General features: G+C 40.8%; 3 protein-coding genes across 8 annotated transcripts in view; 1 reads left to right on the top strand and 2 right to left on the bottom strand.

The window, feature by feature from the left end:
• Positions 1-15: 15 nt before the first annotated feature.
• On the bottom strand, positions 16-1,797 carry pigc (phosphatidylinositol glycan anchor biosynthesis, class C). Of its 3 annotated transcripts, none has more exons than XM_026305073.2 (3): positions 1,720-1,797; positions 1,075-1,322; positions 16-989 (listed from the first exon to the last, which is right to left on the bottom strand). In XM_026305073.2, exons 2-3 carry the CDS (start codon positions 1,300-1,302, stop codon positions 333-335), a joined length of 885 nt encoding a protein of 294 aa, XP_026160858.1. In that variant the 5' UTR covers positions 1,303-1,322; positions 1,720-1,797; the 3' UTR covers positions 16-332. The 3 variants fall into 3 exon arrangements, with proteins under 3 accessions (XP_026160858.1, XP_026160859.1, XP_026160857.1); XM_026305074.1 differs by having other exon boundaries at positions 1,521-1,781; XM_026305072.1 differs by having other exon boundaries at positions 17-989; positions 1,075-1,781.
• Positions 1,798-2,828: 1,031 nt separating this feature from the next.
• tmed5 (transmembrane p24 trafficking protein 5) lies at positions 2,829-6,866 on the bottom strand. Its single transcript, XM_026305376.1, has 4 exons — positions 6,678-6,866; positions 5,912-6,009; positions 5,644-5,824; positions 2,829-5,035 (listed from the first exon to the last, which is right to left on the bottom strand). Exons 1-4 carry the CDS (start codon positions 6,864-6,866, stop codon positions 4,817-4,819), a joined length of 687 nt encoding a protein of 228 aa, XP_026161161.1. The 3' UTR covers positions 2,829-4,816.
• Positions 6,867-7,706: 840 nt separating this feature from the next.
• suco (SUN domain containing ossification factor) overlaps positions 7,707-14,624 on the top strand; it is a 34,691-nt gene continuing 27,773 nt past the window's right edge. For all 4 annotated transcript variants that reach the window (XM_026304886.1, XM_026304885.1, XM_026304888.1 and 1 more), the window contains exon 1: positions 7,707-8,001. In XM_026304886.1, coding sequence (XP_026160671.1) covers positions 7,949-8,001 — 53 coding nt within the window. In that variant the 5' untranslated portion in view covers positions 7,707-7,948. The remainder of the gene's footprint in view (positions 8,002-14,624) is intronic.

Raw genomic sequence — 14,624 nt, 5'->3', positions numbered from 1 at the left:
CACAGATTATTAAAAAAAAAAAAAAAAAAAATCAACGATATAAAATTGGTGCATAGCATCAGAATATGTCCAGTAATGTGAGCACTGTTCATTAGTCGATACCACCCATATGAATTTTGAGGTCAACACTTGTAAGACATTAGCAGCTTGAACATTAAAAACATCTTCGTAACAAGTAGTCCTGGCTGCCCAAACACATGTGGACTAATGATGAAAGAGTTTACATACAGCACCAACAAACCAGCGCAGGCTGACAGTAAATCAATTAATATAAAATCATCAATTGGCTTACTCTTTAAATAACAGTTTGATCAGGAGCACTGCTCTGTTCATCAGTGAAGGAAGCGGCTGAGGTCCTCGTGAATCTCAGCCTCATCCCAGGGCCCATGGATGTTGTCCTTGTGCCTCTGCAGTCTTACCAATAGCAAGGGACAGAGTAATGTAACGCTTCCCAAGGCCAACGCTAACAGCACGGCTCCACCAGGCAAGAGGGACCCCAGACCTCCTACCCCTCCTAAACACACACACACACACACCACAGTGAACTGGTTTGGGGCATTCTCCCTCAGCTTCTGCAGGAGGCAGGGCCACAGCGCAAACACCAGCAGGGCGCAGCTGAGCATGGCAAAGGTGTGTAAAGCCCCAGGCAGCCGTGAGGCTAAACACACAGAGGCAAACAGGGCTGCATTCAGGGAGAGGCTGCCCGGGGGTGAGGGCTGGGCATAGGGGAAGGACACCAGGTGGGCCAGGAGCATTAAAGCAGACATGGCATACACTGTGTCCGTGCTCACGGACTCTGTTAGTGTTTTTAGAACTGGAGAGAAGCCAAAGGTGAAGGAGAGAAAAATAGTGGCGCTCTGTAAGTCAGCCAGACGGGTCCGGGGCTCACAGGCTGATTCAACCTGAGAGGTCAAAGCTTGGTGCACTCCATATCCCAGCAGTGCACAGACCAGGCTGGTGGACAGCAGCATCTCAGGAGAGAGCAGACCCTGTGAGGAAAGCACAGACAATACATTTCAAAATGCAGTAAAGGCATAACCTGCTCTATCAAGACTAGATTTTCTAAAGTTTTACCTGTTCCATGTAGAGCCAGAGGGTGATGAAAATGGCCACACAGGACAGCTGCTGTCCCACAAAGCCCACTTCTTTCACCACAGCCCAGTACTGGTACTGCCGGATGCCCTCATTCCTCCGCAGTTCCTCCAGGAACCGCTGGTCCACATAGTTATCAGGGTATGGCTGGCGCTCCCACAGCACCTTCTGCCAGGGCACAGCTGGGCCTGGGGCGCTATCTGGCCCCATCACCCAGACCACAGGCTGATCTGTGAGCAGGCAGGCGTCTTTTTACTTTGGAGATCCCGCATTAAATCACAGTATGGACTGACAAGGAGGGCAGTGGTGCTGTTTTAAAGCACTGATTTCACTTTGCACATATTCTCTTAATACTCGCTATGACTGAGAGCTCGGAGCTTTAGCTGGAAGCTGGAGGGTTTTCTGTCATAACGTGGCTTATATACGACCCTGCCGGGCTTGAATCGCAGCTGGAGCTCAATCGGTCGGATCTACAGCCTTTAGCGGCTGACCCGTGCTGCCAAAGTCCCGGTACCTCCGGCTCTACCTCGATAATAAAAGCAGCCAAGACATCTGTACATGTGAATATATGATGATTATCGTGTTAGTTAGTAGCTCCACAAATACCACAGAGGTGTATTCACCTACCTGAGAAGGGATTTTATTACGCGCTAATGCTACAATCTCATTGTCTTTACCCCGGAAGTGAAGTATCCGGGCTCACAGCGCCCCCTTTCGTTGGGTCGTTATAATGACACGTTGCCAGATGTTTTTTTATTTTTATTTTCTACAACCAGAATTGTCAGCTCAATACTCATTTTCTTTTTTTTTTTGACTAGGTGTCTGTGTTGAACATACGTGGCCCCTTCTCAGCTGAAATGATAAGACCAGCCAACTCCAACATACATGTCAAAAGGTAATATTTCATACTCAAAACACTCTCGTGATGCTGATATCCATTTACGGCCTTGTCTAAATTATGTCAAACAGCAGCGTCCCCATGCACAGGCCCCAGCCACCTGTCTCCTACATGACAGCACAGGCAGCCAGCCAAGCTGCCAGCTCCAGGACGATGTCACCACCGGTACCCACCACCATAATAATTTCTACCAACACAAAGAAACCTTGTATGGGAATGAATGTGATATCTTTACACACTCATATTTTAAGAGAAAGAACATTTACTACATTTGTGACAAAGATCTAGCATAAGTCTGTCAAAACTTTTCCACATACAGTATTTGCTTGTTTTTATTGTGATTAGTTATCTGTTAAATATAGTGTATCTTTCAGCTGCAGATAGATTCATGTTTTAACAAAGGCAGCGTTTCCAGAAAAACTGGATCATCCACGCAGCAGCGTGGCCAGTAAGTCTCATGAATCAACTTTTCATACAGTGATGAGTGATCATGATGACAATGACCTGAACATGCCCAAAACCATTTCCTGTCAGCGCTCCTGGTTTGCATCCACTGTTACCAGGTTTTTATGGTTGTGCACTGGGGGAGAGACTGAGGGAGTGCATAATCATCAGGTCCCTGCAACCTCAGATTAAGAAGAAGACAGCAGGCAGCCCAGCAGCTATATGATTTTAGTTGGCTTTTTCTCATCTAAGCTGATGCATGCTTGTAGACCAGGCTTTCCTGCTGGTATGTGCATAACTGTTCAACACACTGTCTCCATATACAGTAAAATAACTCACCTTTATTAGAAAAAGTAGAGGATTTAGTTCAGTAGAAACACACCAGGATACACAGTTCAGAAAAATGCATGATTGTTTAATTTGTACACATTTACAACTGTAGGACCATAGTTAATAAATATATGATGCCACATTCTCACTTCTCCACTATTTCATCAGAGTGGTAAAAAATAAATGCTCAGAGATAATGTGGCTGTTTTATCAGAAACTAACTCAGTAACATAGAAATGCTTTAAAAATTGAATCTTTTATTACGGTGGAACTTTGATACTTTTTAAAATGAATCAGTTTTAACTGTAACTTCATACTACTAATCCATCACTTACACAACATACATACATACTCATACAGTACTTAAATTAAACACTGGATATCACAGTGACATTAGCTGGGCTGAGGAATAAAGGGTGACCATTTCTTCAGACCAGACATTGTACTTGTAACTGCACCCACATAACTTGTGATAAATGCACAGTGTATGGCAAAGCAGTATCAATTTCACACACTTTTCCCACACTTCCAGCAATATCCTTTAAGAATTATGATGGTATGAATTCACTATATTTGTCTTACAGCGCAGGAAAAATTCAGAAGATGTCAATGTGGAGCATCCAGCCAACATAGTGAGCAACCAGGTGTCAGCAGTGGAGCTCAGTAAATACTAATAAAAGAGATCCTCTTGGCAAACACAATCACTGGTCACCATGAAATCTTAATATACAATAAGCCAATGAGATAAAACTTCTTAAAGCTTTCTTTTACCCTTATATCAGGACAAGTGATGGACCCGTCTCTGGTGGGTCACAGTGATGAGGTAAACACTTCAGGCCCCAAAATGTTAAATTATGTTCTAAAAATATGAAGTCAAAAAAAGCAATATGTTGTTCTATGGCATCAGTGGCAGTGCAATGATCAGATTTTAGTTTCTAATGTTTGTTTTATATCAACTTAAATACACAGATACTAGCATGTAAAAAGAAGGCTAACCAAAGCAGTGAATGGCTCGCACATATTAAACTGAGCAGTGCAGTCATGTCATAGTAGCATAGCAGTGGTAATGTCCTTCAAGGCCCCAGTAAGATAGAAATAGACTTCTGTCACCACAGAAACAGGCAGGCTCAACAAAATCGTCACACTAGATGATGTAAGCAGAAAGTCACCACCAACCATGAGGCTTCACAGCTGAAGGCAGCAGAGCTAGCAGCTAGAAGTCCACGGCAGAGGAGGGTAGGGCAGAACCAGGGAAAGGTGCAGATTTGGAGAAAGCCTTACTTAAGAGCAGCAATAGTAATGTGGCCCTGCCTAGAGACCACTGACATGACAGATTTTTTATTGTTAGCATAAATGTTTATGGCAATGGTAGAAATATTCAGGAGCCCTAGAGACTGGCAAAAGGCAGCTAAATACAAACCACTAAGGCATCTTAGTAACAAACAATGGAATAGGTTTGAGAGTAACTAATGGATAGCAAAGCATACTGATGCACTGGTCGCATTCTAGTTTGGTAGGAATAAATCAAGTTCTTTAAACACCATACTATTTCTTCATCGAGTTCAGCTCAACACTCCAATAAAAACATGTCCATAGAAAAAAAAAAGGACATTTTTGCAATTGGCCACAAGCCTTGAAAAATTCAGGCTCTGTTAGAAAAATAGTCACATTGTAAATAAACTTGTTTTGTCACTTTCTTTGAAGACTTACAGCAGCTAGGGACTATAAAACTATATGTTTTAAAGAGAGACAGATTTTTTTCTTGTAGTAAAGACACTGAGGTTATAAAGTAGAGTCAGTTTCTGTTCAAAACTAAGGACTCCGACCATTCCGCAAACTCCAGTGGATTGAAGACCAGAGCAACGACTGTGGCAAATTTGTTACTAAGAACATCAAAATGTCTGTGTACGTTTGCATGCATATGTTTGTGTAGAGACATCTTGTAGTAAGAGTCACAAGCCAAAAAAATGAGCTGAGAAATTAAAAATCCCCAAAAATAATCGGTGGGTGATTATGTTGGTTTTTTTCTCTGTCCCTCCATATTGGGTGATGTTATGTACGAACTTTCCTTTTATCCTCAAACAGTGAGCGGACTAGGTAGACCTGAATCGCTGATACCACCACCATGACAGTTAGGTTGATCACCGACCAAAAATTCACCCTGTCAAAGTTACTCTCCTGAAGGTTTCGGTCACGAGCCTCAAATGCCCGCAACACTGTCTGGATCTGCACGCTTTTGCCCAGTCGTGCCTTCACATTGTTGATGGTGTCCTAAAGCAGAGGAGACGCACACAGACACACACACAGGTATTAATAGACCTGAAAATCTAATGAACAAACTTCGATATTCCTGACACTACATTGAGCATTACATATAAGTGCTTAAGACAAAACAGTCAGGCCTCTCTAGGGACAGTTTTTAAACAAAGCAGCTCAATCAGGTATGTGGCTTCCTCCATGAAAAAAACTTCCTCCACAGCTGGAGCATACATATCCTGCCTTTTACTGGCTGGATCATATTTGACTTCTGACACAAATTGAAGCTATTTCTAGTGAAGGGTGCAAGTTAAAACAATTGGCTGCCCTCAGGCAATAGGTGACAGTTCATGATGTGAGCTGTTCTTGTAACACTCTCCTTGTGACTGTGCCTGTATGCGGTGGACTGCATGCTATTTGGTTGGCAGTGTATTTACTGGCTCAGTATGCGTATCTGTCATCCTTAGCTTAGGTGCCATACTGACAAATATCTCAGCAGCAGACAACAGAGGGATATACTCTAAAATGCCCTACTAAATAACATGTTTGGAACGAATAACATGTCAAATTATTATTTTTTGAATAGCATGATGTGGTCTGTTTCAGAAGGGCTGCACCCTCACCATGATATCTTCCAGCTTCATGTCCAGCATGTCTGTTCCATGGACATACTCCTTCCAGTGGTCTGGGTCTTCATCTGTATCCATGTTGTCCAGGATCAACTCAAAAAAGATCATCTTCTCAGAGACAGCACTGAACGTGTTGTCGAAGCAGAACATGTAGTCGCCATCTTCAGTTTCAACCCTGAATGAAAGAAAGATCAGGTATTAGGAAGATGCACACAAGTCTGTGTCATAAATGTGTGTCTGGCAGATGATTTACACTGCTTACGTGTGCACACCATCTGACTTGCGGTAGTCACTGAACAGCACTTGGCCAGAAGGAGAGGAGATGAAGAAATCTACATCGAGACCTGCACCATCTAATACCTGTGGAAGGCAGAGGACACACAGGTGTAAGAGGTATAAGAAAATATGATGAGAATTGAGGGACCTTAGAATAATACTTTGTTGTACAAGGCTAAAATACGAGTCTGTGCGGGTTGATATTTTCTGCAGTGAGTGTAGCTGCATTCCTTTAATAAATGATTTCATACATTAAATGTGACGAATATTAATTTTGTTCTCTCATTCTCCATTGGGAGCAATAAGCTTGGACACTTAGCCCTCCATGGTTAGACACTGGAGCAGAAATATAAAATGCTTGGCATGCCGCCCACTAGATATAAAAAAAAGGCAAGTCCTTGGCACTGTTTTATTTGTAGACACACCAGGAAGTCAAATCCAGCGATTCATTCACAGCTTTAACTATAGTCATGCGGTGCACACTGACTGGCACAACAGGTTCCCAAACACACCAAAATTGATGTGCGCTCAACATAATCTGCTGGTCCTATTGCGAAATAATTTTAATAGCAGTATACCCGTGTGCTATCTGTACGTGATAACCAAACTATAACAAAATAAAACGGATGATCAAGTTTGACAAGTATAAGGTTAACGCTAGGTCAGTTGGGGTTATCGTTGATCGCTTATTTCTGGTTTGTTCAGCTAACGTTACATTTGCATTTATCCCAGTTATGAGTGTCCTTTGTGACCTGATACTCAATCTCCAGAGAGGCATCTTTCTTCATGGTCTGGTAGAAACACTCCTTCCGGCCGGCGGGGAGAGTGAATGTGAAGTCGCTGTCCAGAGACTGAGAGAAGGCAGCCAACGGCACAAACCTCTCCGAGACCAGAGCAACAAACAAGGGCAGCACACACAAAAACACCCGGACTACAGCCATAATCAAGACTGCGAGCCTAAAAGTGCCCAAAGACCCGAAACGGTGTCACAGCAGCCCGCCACCGTGCGGACCAGCTAGCGGATTAGCGAGATAGCTCCGTTCGCCCAAACTTCACGGCTCACTCAGAGGACGTCGGGACCCCGCCGGATTAAAACTACTTTTATATTATTTTTTATTACAAATCATATCAGATAAATTAATTTTGTCTTTTTTTGTTATTAGAATTTTTATATTTTTTACACCATATTAATAATTTAATATTTATTCGATACCATAAAATAGTATAGGCATTTTTTTAGAAGTCCTCTTGATTTGCACTTTGGGATATGTAGTTGTTTTATTAAGTGTGATGAACTGAAAGATCCATAAACGTTCTTTTTATAACACAAATTTTATTGATCAATACCATAAATATAAAAAATATAAATATAAACTTTGACAAGGAATTACTGTTTTGAAACATGTTTTGGTGGATTTTGATAACATTTAAAGGTTCACAGTCCTCTCACCCCACACCTCAAGACATTTGAACTAAGCTGTACATAAAACAAATTTCTCAAAATGAGTAATGTATATGAGACAGTTGTGCAATAACTTTCAATGTTGCATGCTGTGGTTATTTGCTTATCAAACATAGGTGACGCGGCCTCTGCCAGCCAAATCCTCCGTCCAGAAGGCGGGACATTTCTTAAACGCAGTGTCGCCACTTCCCTTTTGATTCGTCGATGAACCCTCAGCGCTGATTTGATTGGTCTACAAACCCTCAGCGATGATTTGACTGGTCAATAAACCCTCAGCCCTGATTTGATTGGTCGGGTGCAGACAGTAGTTGAAGTTAACCAGAGCCAGCTAACCATCGGTAGCAGTAGCTGCTAAAGCTGAAAAAGAGGCGGACAGTTGGTCCGCACAATGAACATTTGCCTAACTAAAGTGTAGGTTTTAGACACGGCAGACAGTCGTTTGTTAATTTGTAATTAACACAGGCCTTCAGCCAACAAAACCCGTGTGTTGGGTGTTTTGTGTAGCCGCGAGTGATCAGAACAAACCCAAAGAGCGAGGATGTTGGTCCCCGCGGGAAGATAATGAAGAGGCTGCGCGTTTTGTTGGTGTGCCTCATTGTAGCTCTCCTGTGCTGGTAAGCTTACCCCAACACATCCATCCACATTATAACCACATGCCAGGCAAATGACAGTTACAACAACAGGTGAACCACGTTTGACGATACTCGTACTGCCGGTCAGGTAGCTTTGCTTGTTGTCTTTTGCCGCATAATATTCGTCAGTCACCACTGAACCCTGCTAAGAGCTAACGTTATCAGCTAGTATCCTTACAGCTGTTGGTCAGATGTTTACTTGACCTGCATCTCACAGGTTTGGTTATTTGGTTACTTGATATAACTGGGTTTGTTGTTTAATGGGTTTTGGTGGGTTAGTCAGCCAGCTGTTGAATAGCAGCATAGCTAGGCCATCTAAACAAGTTGGCAAATGTCACTTCTCTTGAGCCTGGTAAGGTTGGCCAGCAGTGACAAGCTGCTTCCTCCACAAGACTTTTAAGTATAATTGTCTCTCCTGGTAACTTAGGGCTTCAACTAACTATTATTTAAATAGGAGCTATTTTTCATTTAATCAAATCATCCATTTTGAGAAATTCTATCAAATCTACACAATTAGTTAAGATTGATCTGAAATTGTAATGTTAGGTTAGATAAGGTTTAGTTTGTTAGTTTGTCTAAAAGTGAAAACGGAGTGTAAATAATTACTTCAGTGTCATTATACATATACTTACCTATACTATACTTATCAATATATTCCGCAGTGTAAACAAGTTGCTCTTCTAAAATGATGGTTGTTCTCTAGAGTGCATGCACAAAGAGGTGACATCTGGTAGATTAACACAACGCATGAATTGTGTAATCTCAGAGGCCCAGGGCAGGTAACAATAAACAGGGTTTGTTAAATGGGATTAACAAGCCAGATAACATGCTACCTTCATCCAGCCTGGTGACTCAGGAGTAGCTAATTATCCAATATATGACCTGGAGACTGTTGTTTCTTTCTCCACTGTCTTGGTAATTTGTTTCTGATAGCTATAACATTTATCTTGACAATAAAGAAAGTCAGATTCCTTTTTTCTTTGCGAGAATGTATAATCTCACTCATAATATTTGGTTGTACAAATAAATACAAGACACCTTTGGATTTTTAGTTGCAGTAATGTGTAAAAACTCTTCAAGGTAAGCATTACACTCTAACTTCAGATGTGTCGGCATTTGTTTTATTGTAATGTGTCCAGAAAATGATACCTGTGATACCTTTGATACCTTCAAAACAGGACTTTTTGCCCCCCCCTGTTTTTTCATAGCATAGAAAACCAGTTTTAATCCTGCTCTTTTATTGATCATAATCACAACTAATATTATGTATTTTACTCATCAGTGACCAAAACCTTCTAACAGTGTCAGACCAACCAATACAGAAAAAAAACAAACTATTTAACACTGACTGTTGAATGACATTCTGTGATAAATCCACTTCTTAGTCTCCGTTTTGAACCCTTGTAGCCCTTTATTCTGAAGAATGATCACTTTCCCATAGATTAGATTATTTTACCAGGGTAAAAGGGTATTGCTCTGATAAGATTTTGTTGTTTTTACAGCAGACAGACAGAAAGGAGGACAACATGAAAACACAAGCAGAACAGGGTGTTGATATCTCCCTTCTGAAGGGCAGTTTAACAGGGATATTGAGTGAACATTCAAAAATGTTCATAAGTAGTTGTTTGAATTTAATGAAGGTCCAAAAGAATATGAAATAATAAATTCCATCCATGAAAGAGACAGGTTTAAGTCCTCGGTAACAGTTAATTTAATTACAGCCTTGCATGTCTGCTATTAGCCTGTTTAAAGCACAGGCTAATACACTTTTCTGCAAACTGACTAACACGACAACATGCACAGACTTCATTACTAATGCAAATCTATTTTATATATAGGTGCTGCTGTCAGTTTCTCACTCCTCTGTGCCAACTCTCACACGTCTCAGTGGGAACAGAGTAATGGGGAATGCAAGCCTAGCAGTAGTCCAAAGGTTTCCAAGGCAGCAGGGATTTCATGCATAGAAAGGGGCTCTGTACTAGGAGACTGGTGGCAAAAAGCTGTGGGGGGATATCATTCGGTGGTGTGGATTCACCTGCTGTTAATTTCTTAACGTCAGAGTGAACTTTGATCTTTCCGGTTTAGAATATGTGTGTTTCTGCATTATGTCAATTCTTATCTTGTGTATGTCACTGTGAGTGCTGCTTGTAAAGAGCTTCCTCTGCTGAAGGGTTAAGGAGAGGCACAGCAGAATGTATTTTGTGTATCATTCTGCCTCTCCTCTCACGTAGTTTGCAACAGGGCTTCTACTGTGTTTATGGTTTGCTTTCTCAGACTCAGAGTGTGTGTATGCATCTTATGCATACTTAACAATGTTGGTGTGAAGGTGCAAATTTAGAGCCAGGTTGATTGTCAGTAATAGCAGACTACTGATTTTTTTTTTTTTTTTTTTCCTCCATTCTTCCAGTTTAACTCCAGTATGGAGAACTCAGCTAAGTGTGGTGTGTCAGCACTCCTCTCTGTAGAAACACAACTCTTATTGCAGGTTACAAACAGCTAGAACCTACCATTTTCCTCAACCAATGTCTTTATCCTAATTCTTTATATTTGTAAATCACCAGAGAGGCAAAACAGTTGCATTGTGATAATTGAATTTGTACAGGAGCATGCCTAGGAGAAATGGATGCATGTCTTGTAATCATCTTACACTGTCTCTGCATCTCAGCCTTTTAAATGTCAGAGCCATTCAAGGGTTTTATTATGAGGTAACTCTGCAGGTACTTGACAAGCTGGAGATTTTATATTTTATTGTCTGCACTATATCGCAGACACTTTCACATCATCTATAGCATAACAGAATTAACAAAGCATTACAGCTCTCTGAGCAGGTGTGAGTAAAATTAAATAGTCCCAGTGCTGTTGAATATTAAATCTGCCCAGTTGCCTGATTATTGCATAATTGTTTCTGTTTTTGATCATTCTTGGCATAATTAAACAACTTTGATGCAGTGTAAATGTTTTATAGGGTACTGTGATGGTTATTGTTTATTTGTCTGTCCGCTTCTGCTTATTTTAGGATTTTTGGTGTCTGTGTTGTGTGTTTTGACTCAAACTACACTATAGGTTTTCCTTGCTCAACCTGTTTTCTTGCCCAGAACAGCTATAGGTTGAGATGCGTGTAAATACATACATACATACATACATGACAATGTGCACACTGTACAGTGAAGGATGACAGGACATGTCTACAGGACTCTCTGTCCTTTAGACAGAGAACTGTGTTCAGTCCACAGGATAAAAGTTTTGTTTTGGGGGCAGCTGTTATGTAAGTATATTCTCCTTGTGTTATCCTCGTGCTTTTGTTCTTCAGTGGCCATGGAGCTTGTTTTCACTGATAGTTCTTCTTTTATATTTCCCATTAGTAGTAAACGACACCTGTATGGGCTGCCCAAAGGCAATGGCAGAGAAACAGGGAAGGCTCTGTGTGTTTTTCTGTTGCAGCCATGAAAGGGGAGGGAGGTTGGAACATGAATGTAACATGGAAGGTAAATAAGCTTTCCTAGGGAACAGCGAAGCTGCTTTCTTGAGCTTTTCCCTGAAGAAAATCACTTCCCAGCTAGTGATTTAATCCAGCTGACTTGCTTTAACTTTTATGGTCCTGAAACACAATGTGATGCTCTGATTTGCTGCATGGTCTTCATGTATATGTGTAGTTGTTCTCTACTCTTAGCTCTGCCTTCTTTAGACAACACCTTTGTTGCTGCTCCTTTCTTCCTGTTTTCCTTCTGGATGCCCAGGCCTCTTCAACATTTTCTGTCATTAAAAGATGAAGGTATAAATCATATTAATTAATACAACATACAGCATATTGAGTCATGATCGGGTGGTCAGACGAGGGTGCTAAGAAGGTCTGCTCCAACCTAGGGGAGTTCACATATATCACCCTGACTTTTAGGGGTATGGGCATGTACTGTGTTTTATGTAGCCTGAAAGATATTTCTAATGAGTTGCAGATGTCTGAACCTCCTTATTTATGCATAAGCCCCCACATAATGTGCTGCCACTCTGTGTAAGTCGTGTGTAACCTGACATGCAGATGCATAAATAAGACATAGTTGGTCTTATGTTTAGTCTAAGTGCTGCACACCAGATTATCTTATAGTGTAAATTATGCTTAAAAAATGATTAAATGAAGATAACTAAATTAAAAATGCATTAATGTGGTGAAGATCTTGAAGTGTATCCATGTTAGTTAATGAGGGGTCAGTCTGATTGGATTCTGTACTAATTTTATCATGTATTGTAACTGAGCTCCTTGTTCTAAAACATAGAAATGTGTTATTATAATAAGCATATTATTGTAAGTATTGATTACCTTCCAAAGAATGTAACCTGATATGTTTTGGTGGAAAAAGAAAAACAGCCACAAGGTCATCTGTCAGAATAACCATGAGATTTGAAGTATATGTCGAAACAACATATTCTGGTTTCTGTCAGTATTTATCAGAATAACACATGCCAAATAATTAAATAATAGTAATAATGAGGATGCTTATTATATAATCAAATAAGTAATGCCAAACATTTTTACATCTCAGGGTTGTAATTAGTTTTCAGAATTTTTGGCCAACTATGAACTAATCAAAATAATAATGATAAAATCATAATCATAAATTAAATTTTTCTTGTGAAGAGTGGTTTACATGTTAAAAGTATGAACAAATGAACTATAGATGGTAATTTTCTTCCTATGAGACCGGGTCTAATCAGCTGCCAGTGGTTGCATTATCCCCCCCCGAAGTCCCTGACTTAGAATTTAGCAATAAACCATCCCCTTTCGTCGACTCTTGGCTTAGCATCTAGGAGCACATTAGAGTAGAGTCCATCTTTCTTTTGTTGTTGTTGTAGCTAGCCAGGGTTTATCTTTGCAGGCTGGCAGCTCTGGTGTTTTATGAAGAGGCTGAGCTCGACTGGCACTTCTCTGCAAGCTGATGTTCTTCCCCAAACGCCACAGAGATTGCTGAGTATGCTGCGCTGTCTTGCCTGTTGCCCTTCGTGTCTCGTAGCTGCTCAGCTTTCTGTGTAGGCGGTTTTAGACCGGAGGAACTTGTTCATATTTCTTAGAACTGTTAGAAGTTCCCCTTTTTTTTTGTGTTTCCCCATTAAAGCAACTGAGAACTCTAATAGTGTTTAGAATACATTTTTTTTAGCTCCTACTTCTACAATACAATGGGAACCACGAGTGACATATGTTTACATTTATTCATCAGAGAGATCTTGATGGATCAAAGTGAAATTTTTTCACTAGTTTTGTTTTGTTGAATATCGTGTAGAAGTGACATCGCTGTAGCACTCTGGTTTACGTTACTTCTAAGTTCCTATTGGAAGTGTAAATGCAAACAGAAAAAAGCCCCTAAGATCTGTAGTTCTTAGCTCAGTTCCTCAGTCGGGTAGTGCCGAGAACTAGTTCCATAGAACAGTTTGGTCCGAAAACGCTTTATGTTAATACTTTACACTTGAACCCTATTATAATATGAGTAATGTGGCGTAAGTGTAGGGAACCAACACCTGAAGTATGCTGGATCCAGCAGTGAAATGGCAGGTCCAGGTTTTCTAAGGTCAAAACAATGTTAAATCCAGATTGCAGTAACATTTTTAATGTCCAAAGGATCCTTGCTGTTCGTTACGCATATGCAAATCATAATCCAGTCAACCTGCAGTTTATACAATATAGTCTGGAGACAGTTGTGATTCCAGATACGTAGCTGCTGTATTTCTGAAGGAAGACTGACAACAAAAATATAGATAAACAAAGAGACATAAAGTCTATCACTGTCTGGTATGTTGTTGCTGTCTGCATTTGCAATTTTATTTCAGCCTCCACAACACATATCAACATATTTTTGTGCTATGACTGTGTAATGAATTTGCATTACAGTCTTCTGTGGTTATCACTAAAAGACTGTCTGTGGTGAGTGCCATATCAGTACCATTTTTGTAATGAGCCTTGGTTGCAGTCTCCTCCGTGTTTTCTGGCAGCACATTCTTCTTTTCAGGTACTTCCTGTTGCTCACATACATTCTGGGAATGGGTAGACCTACAGTAACAGTTGAATACAGCCCAGTGCCTGAGGCTCTATTAGTGCTTAGAAAAAAATCAGTTTGCTGTGTCAGTGCATACTACTGTGAGGGTGGAGGTTGCTAGGTCTTGCCTGGATGTTTGCGTCAGAATCCATGTTGCGTGCGTTTACATCTGAGGGAGAGGTTATGGTAAACTGGGCTGTTTGACAATGGAGCATTCAGTTTTTTTCAAAATGGTGTTGCATGCTAAACATATCTTCAGGGTAATTAACAGTGCAAGAGGTTCTTCAATGCCATTCTCCTGCCTGCTTAAACAGTTAAAGACATGAACATTTTCCTTCTTCAGCAGTTTCAGTGCATCTCAACATGAGCATGGGTTTGTCACGGTCATGACCTGTGAATGGTTCCTGACATCAAGAGGAAGGGAATATCCCTCCTGTGAAAATGCTCTGTTTCTCCTCCTCCCTACCCCCTCTCGCTCTCTGCTCTTTATGGTTTACCTTTTGTAGCTCACAACTGACTCCCAAACTTGTACTGGGGGTCTGCTTCTTTCTGTTTGTCCTTGTTGAAGCTTTAACTCTGCTC

The sequence above is a fragment of the Mastacembelus armatus genome, chromosome 4 (assembly GCF_900324485.2).
Source record: "Mastacembelus armatus chromosome 4, fMasArm1.2, whole genome shotgun sequence".
NCBI lineage: Eukaryota > Metazoa > Chordata > Actinopteri > Synbranchiformes > Mastacembelidae > Mastacembelus > Mastacembelus armatus.
This window is presented reverse-complemented; position numbering and strand designations above follow the sequence as displayed.

What these genes read in the sequence shown, in the direction of transcription:
- pigc (XM_026305073.2), bottom strand. Translation starts at nt 1,302, where the DNA reads ATGGGGCCAGATAGCGCCCCAGGCCCAGCTGTGCCCTGGCAGAAGGTG. An exon ending in TCTGGCTCTACATGGAACAG is followed by an intron (nt 990 to 1,074) that starts GTAAAACTTTAG and finishes CTTTCCTCACAG; the next exon opens with GGTCTGCTCTCTCCTGAGAT.
- tmed5 (XM_026305376.1), bottom strand. Translation starts at nt 6,866, where the DNA reads ATGGCTGTAGTCCGGGTGTTTTTGTGTGTGCTGCCCTTGTTTGTTGCT. An exon ending in AAGTCAGATGGTGTGCACAC is followed by an intron (nt 5,825 to 5,911) that starts GTAAGCAGTGTA and finishes TCTTTCATTCAG; the next exon opens with GGTTGAAACTGAAGATGGCG. An exon ending in TGAAGCTGGAAGATATCATG is followed by an intron (nt 5,036 to 5,643) that starts GTGAGGGTGCAG and finishes CCTCTGCTTTAG; the next exon opens with GACACCATCAACAATGTGAA.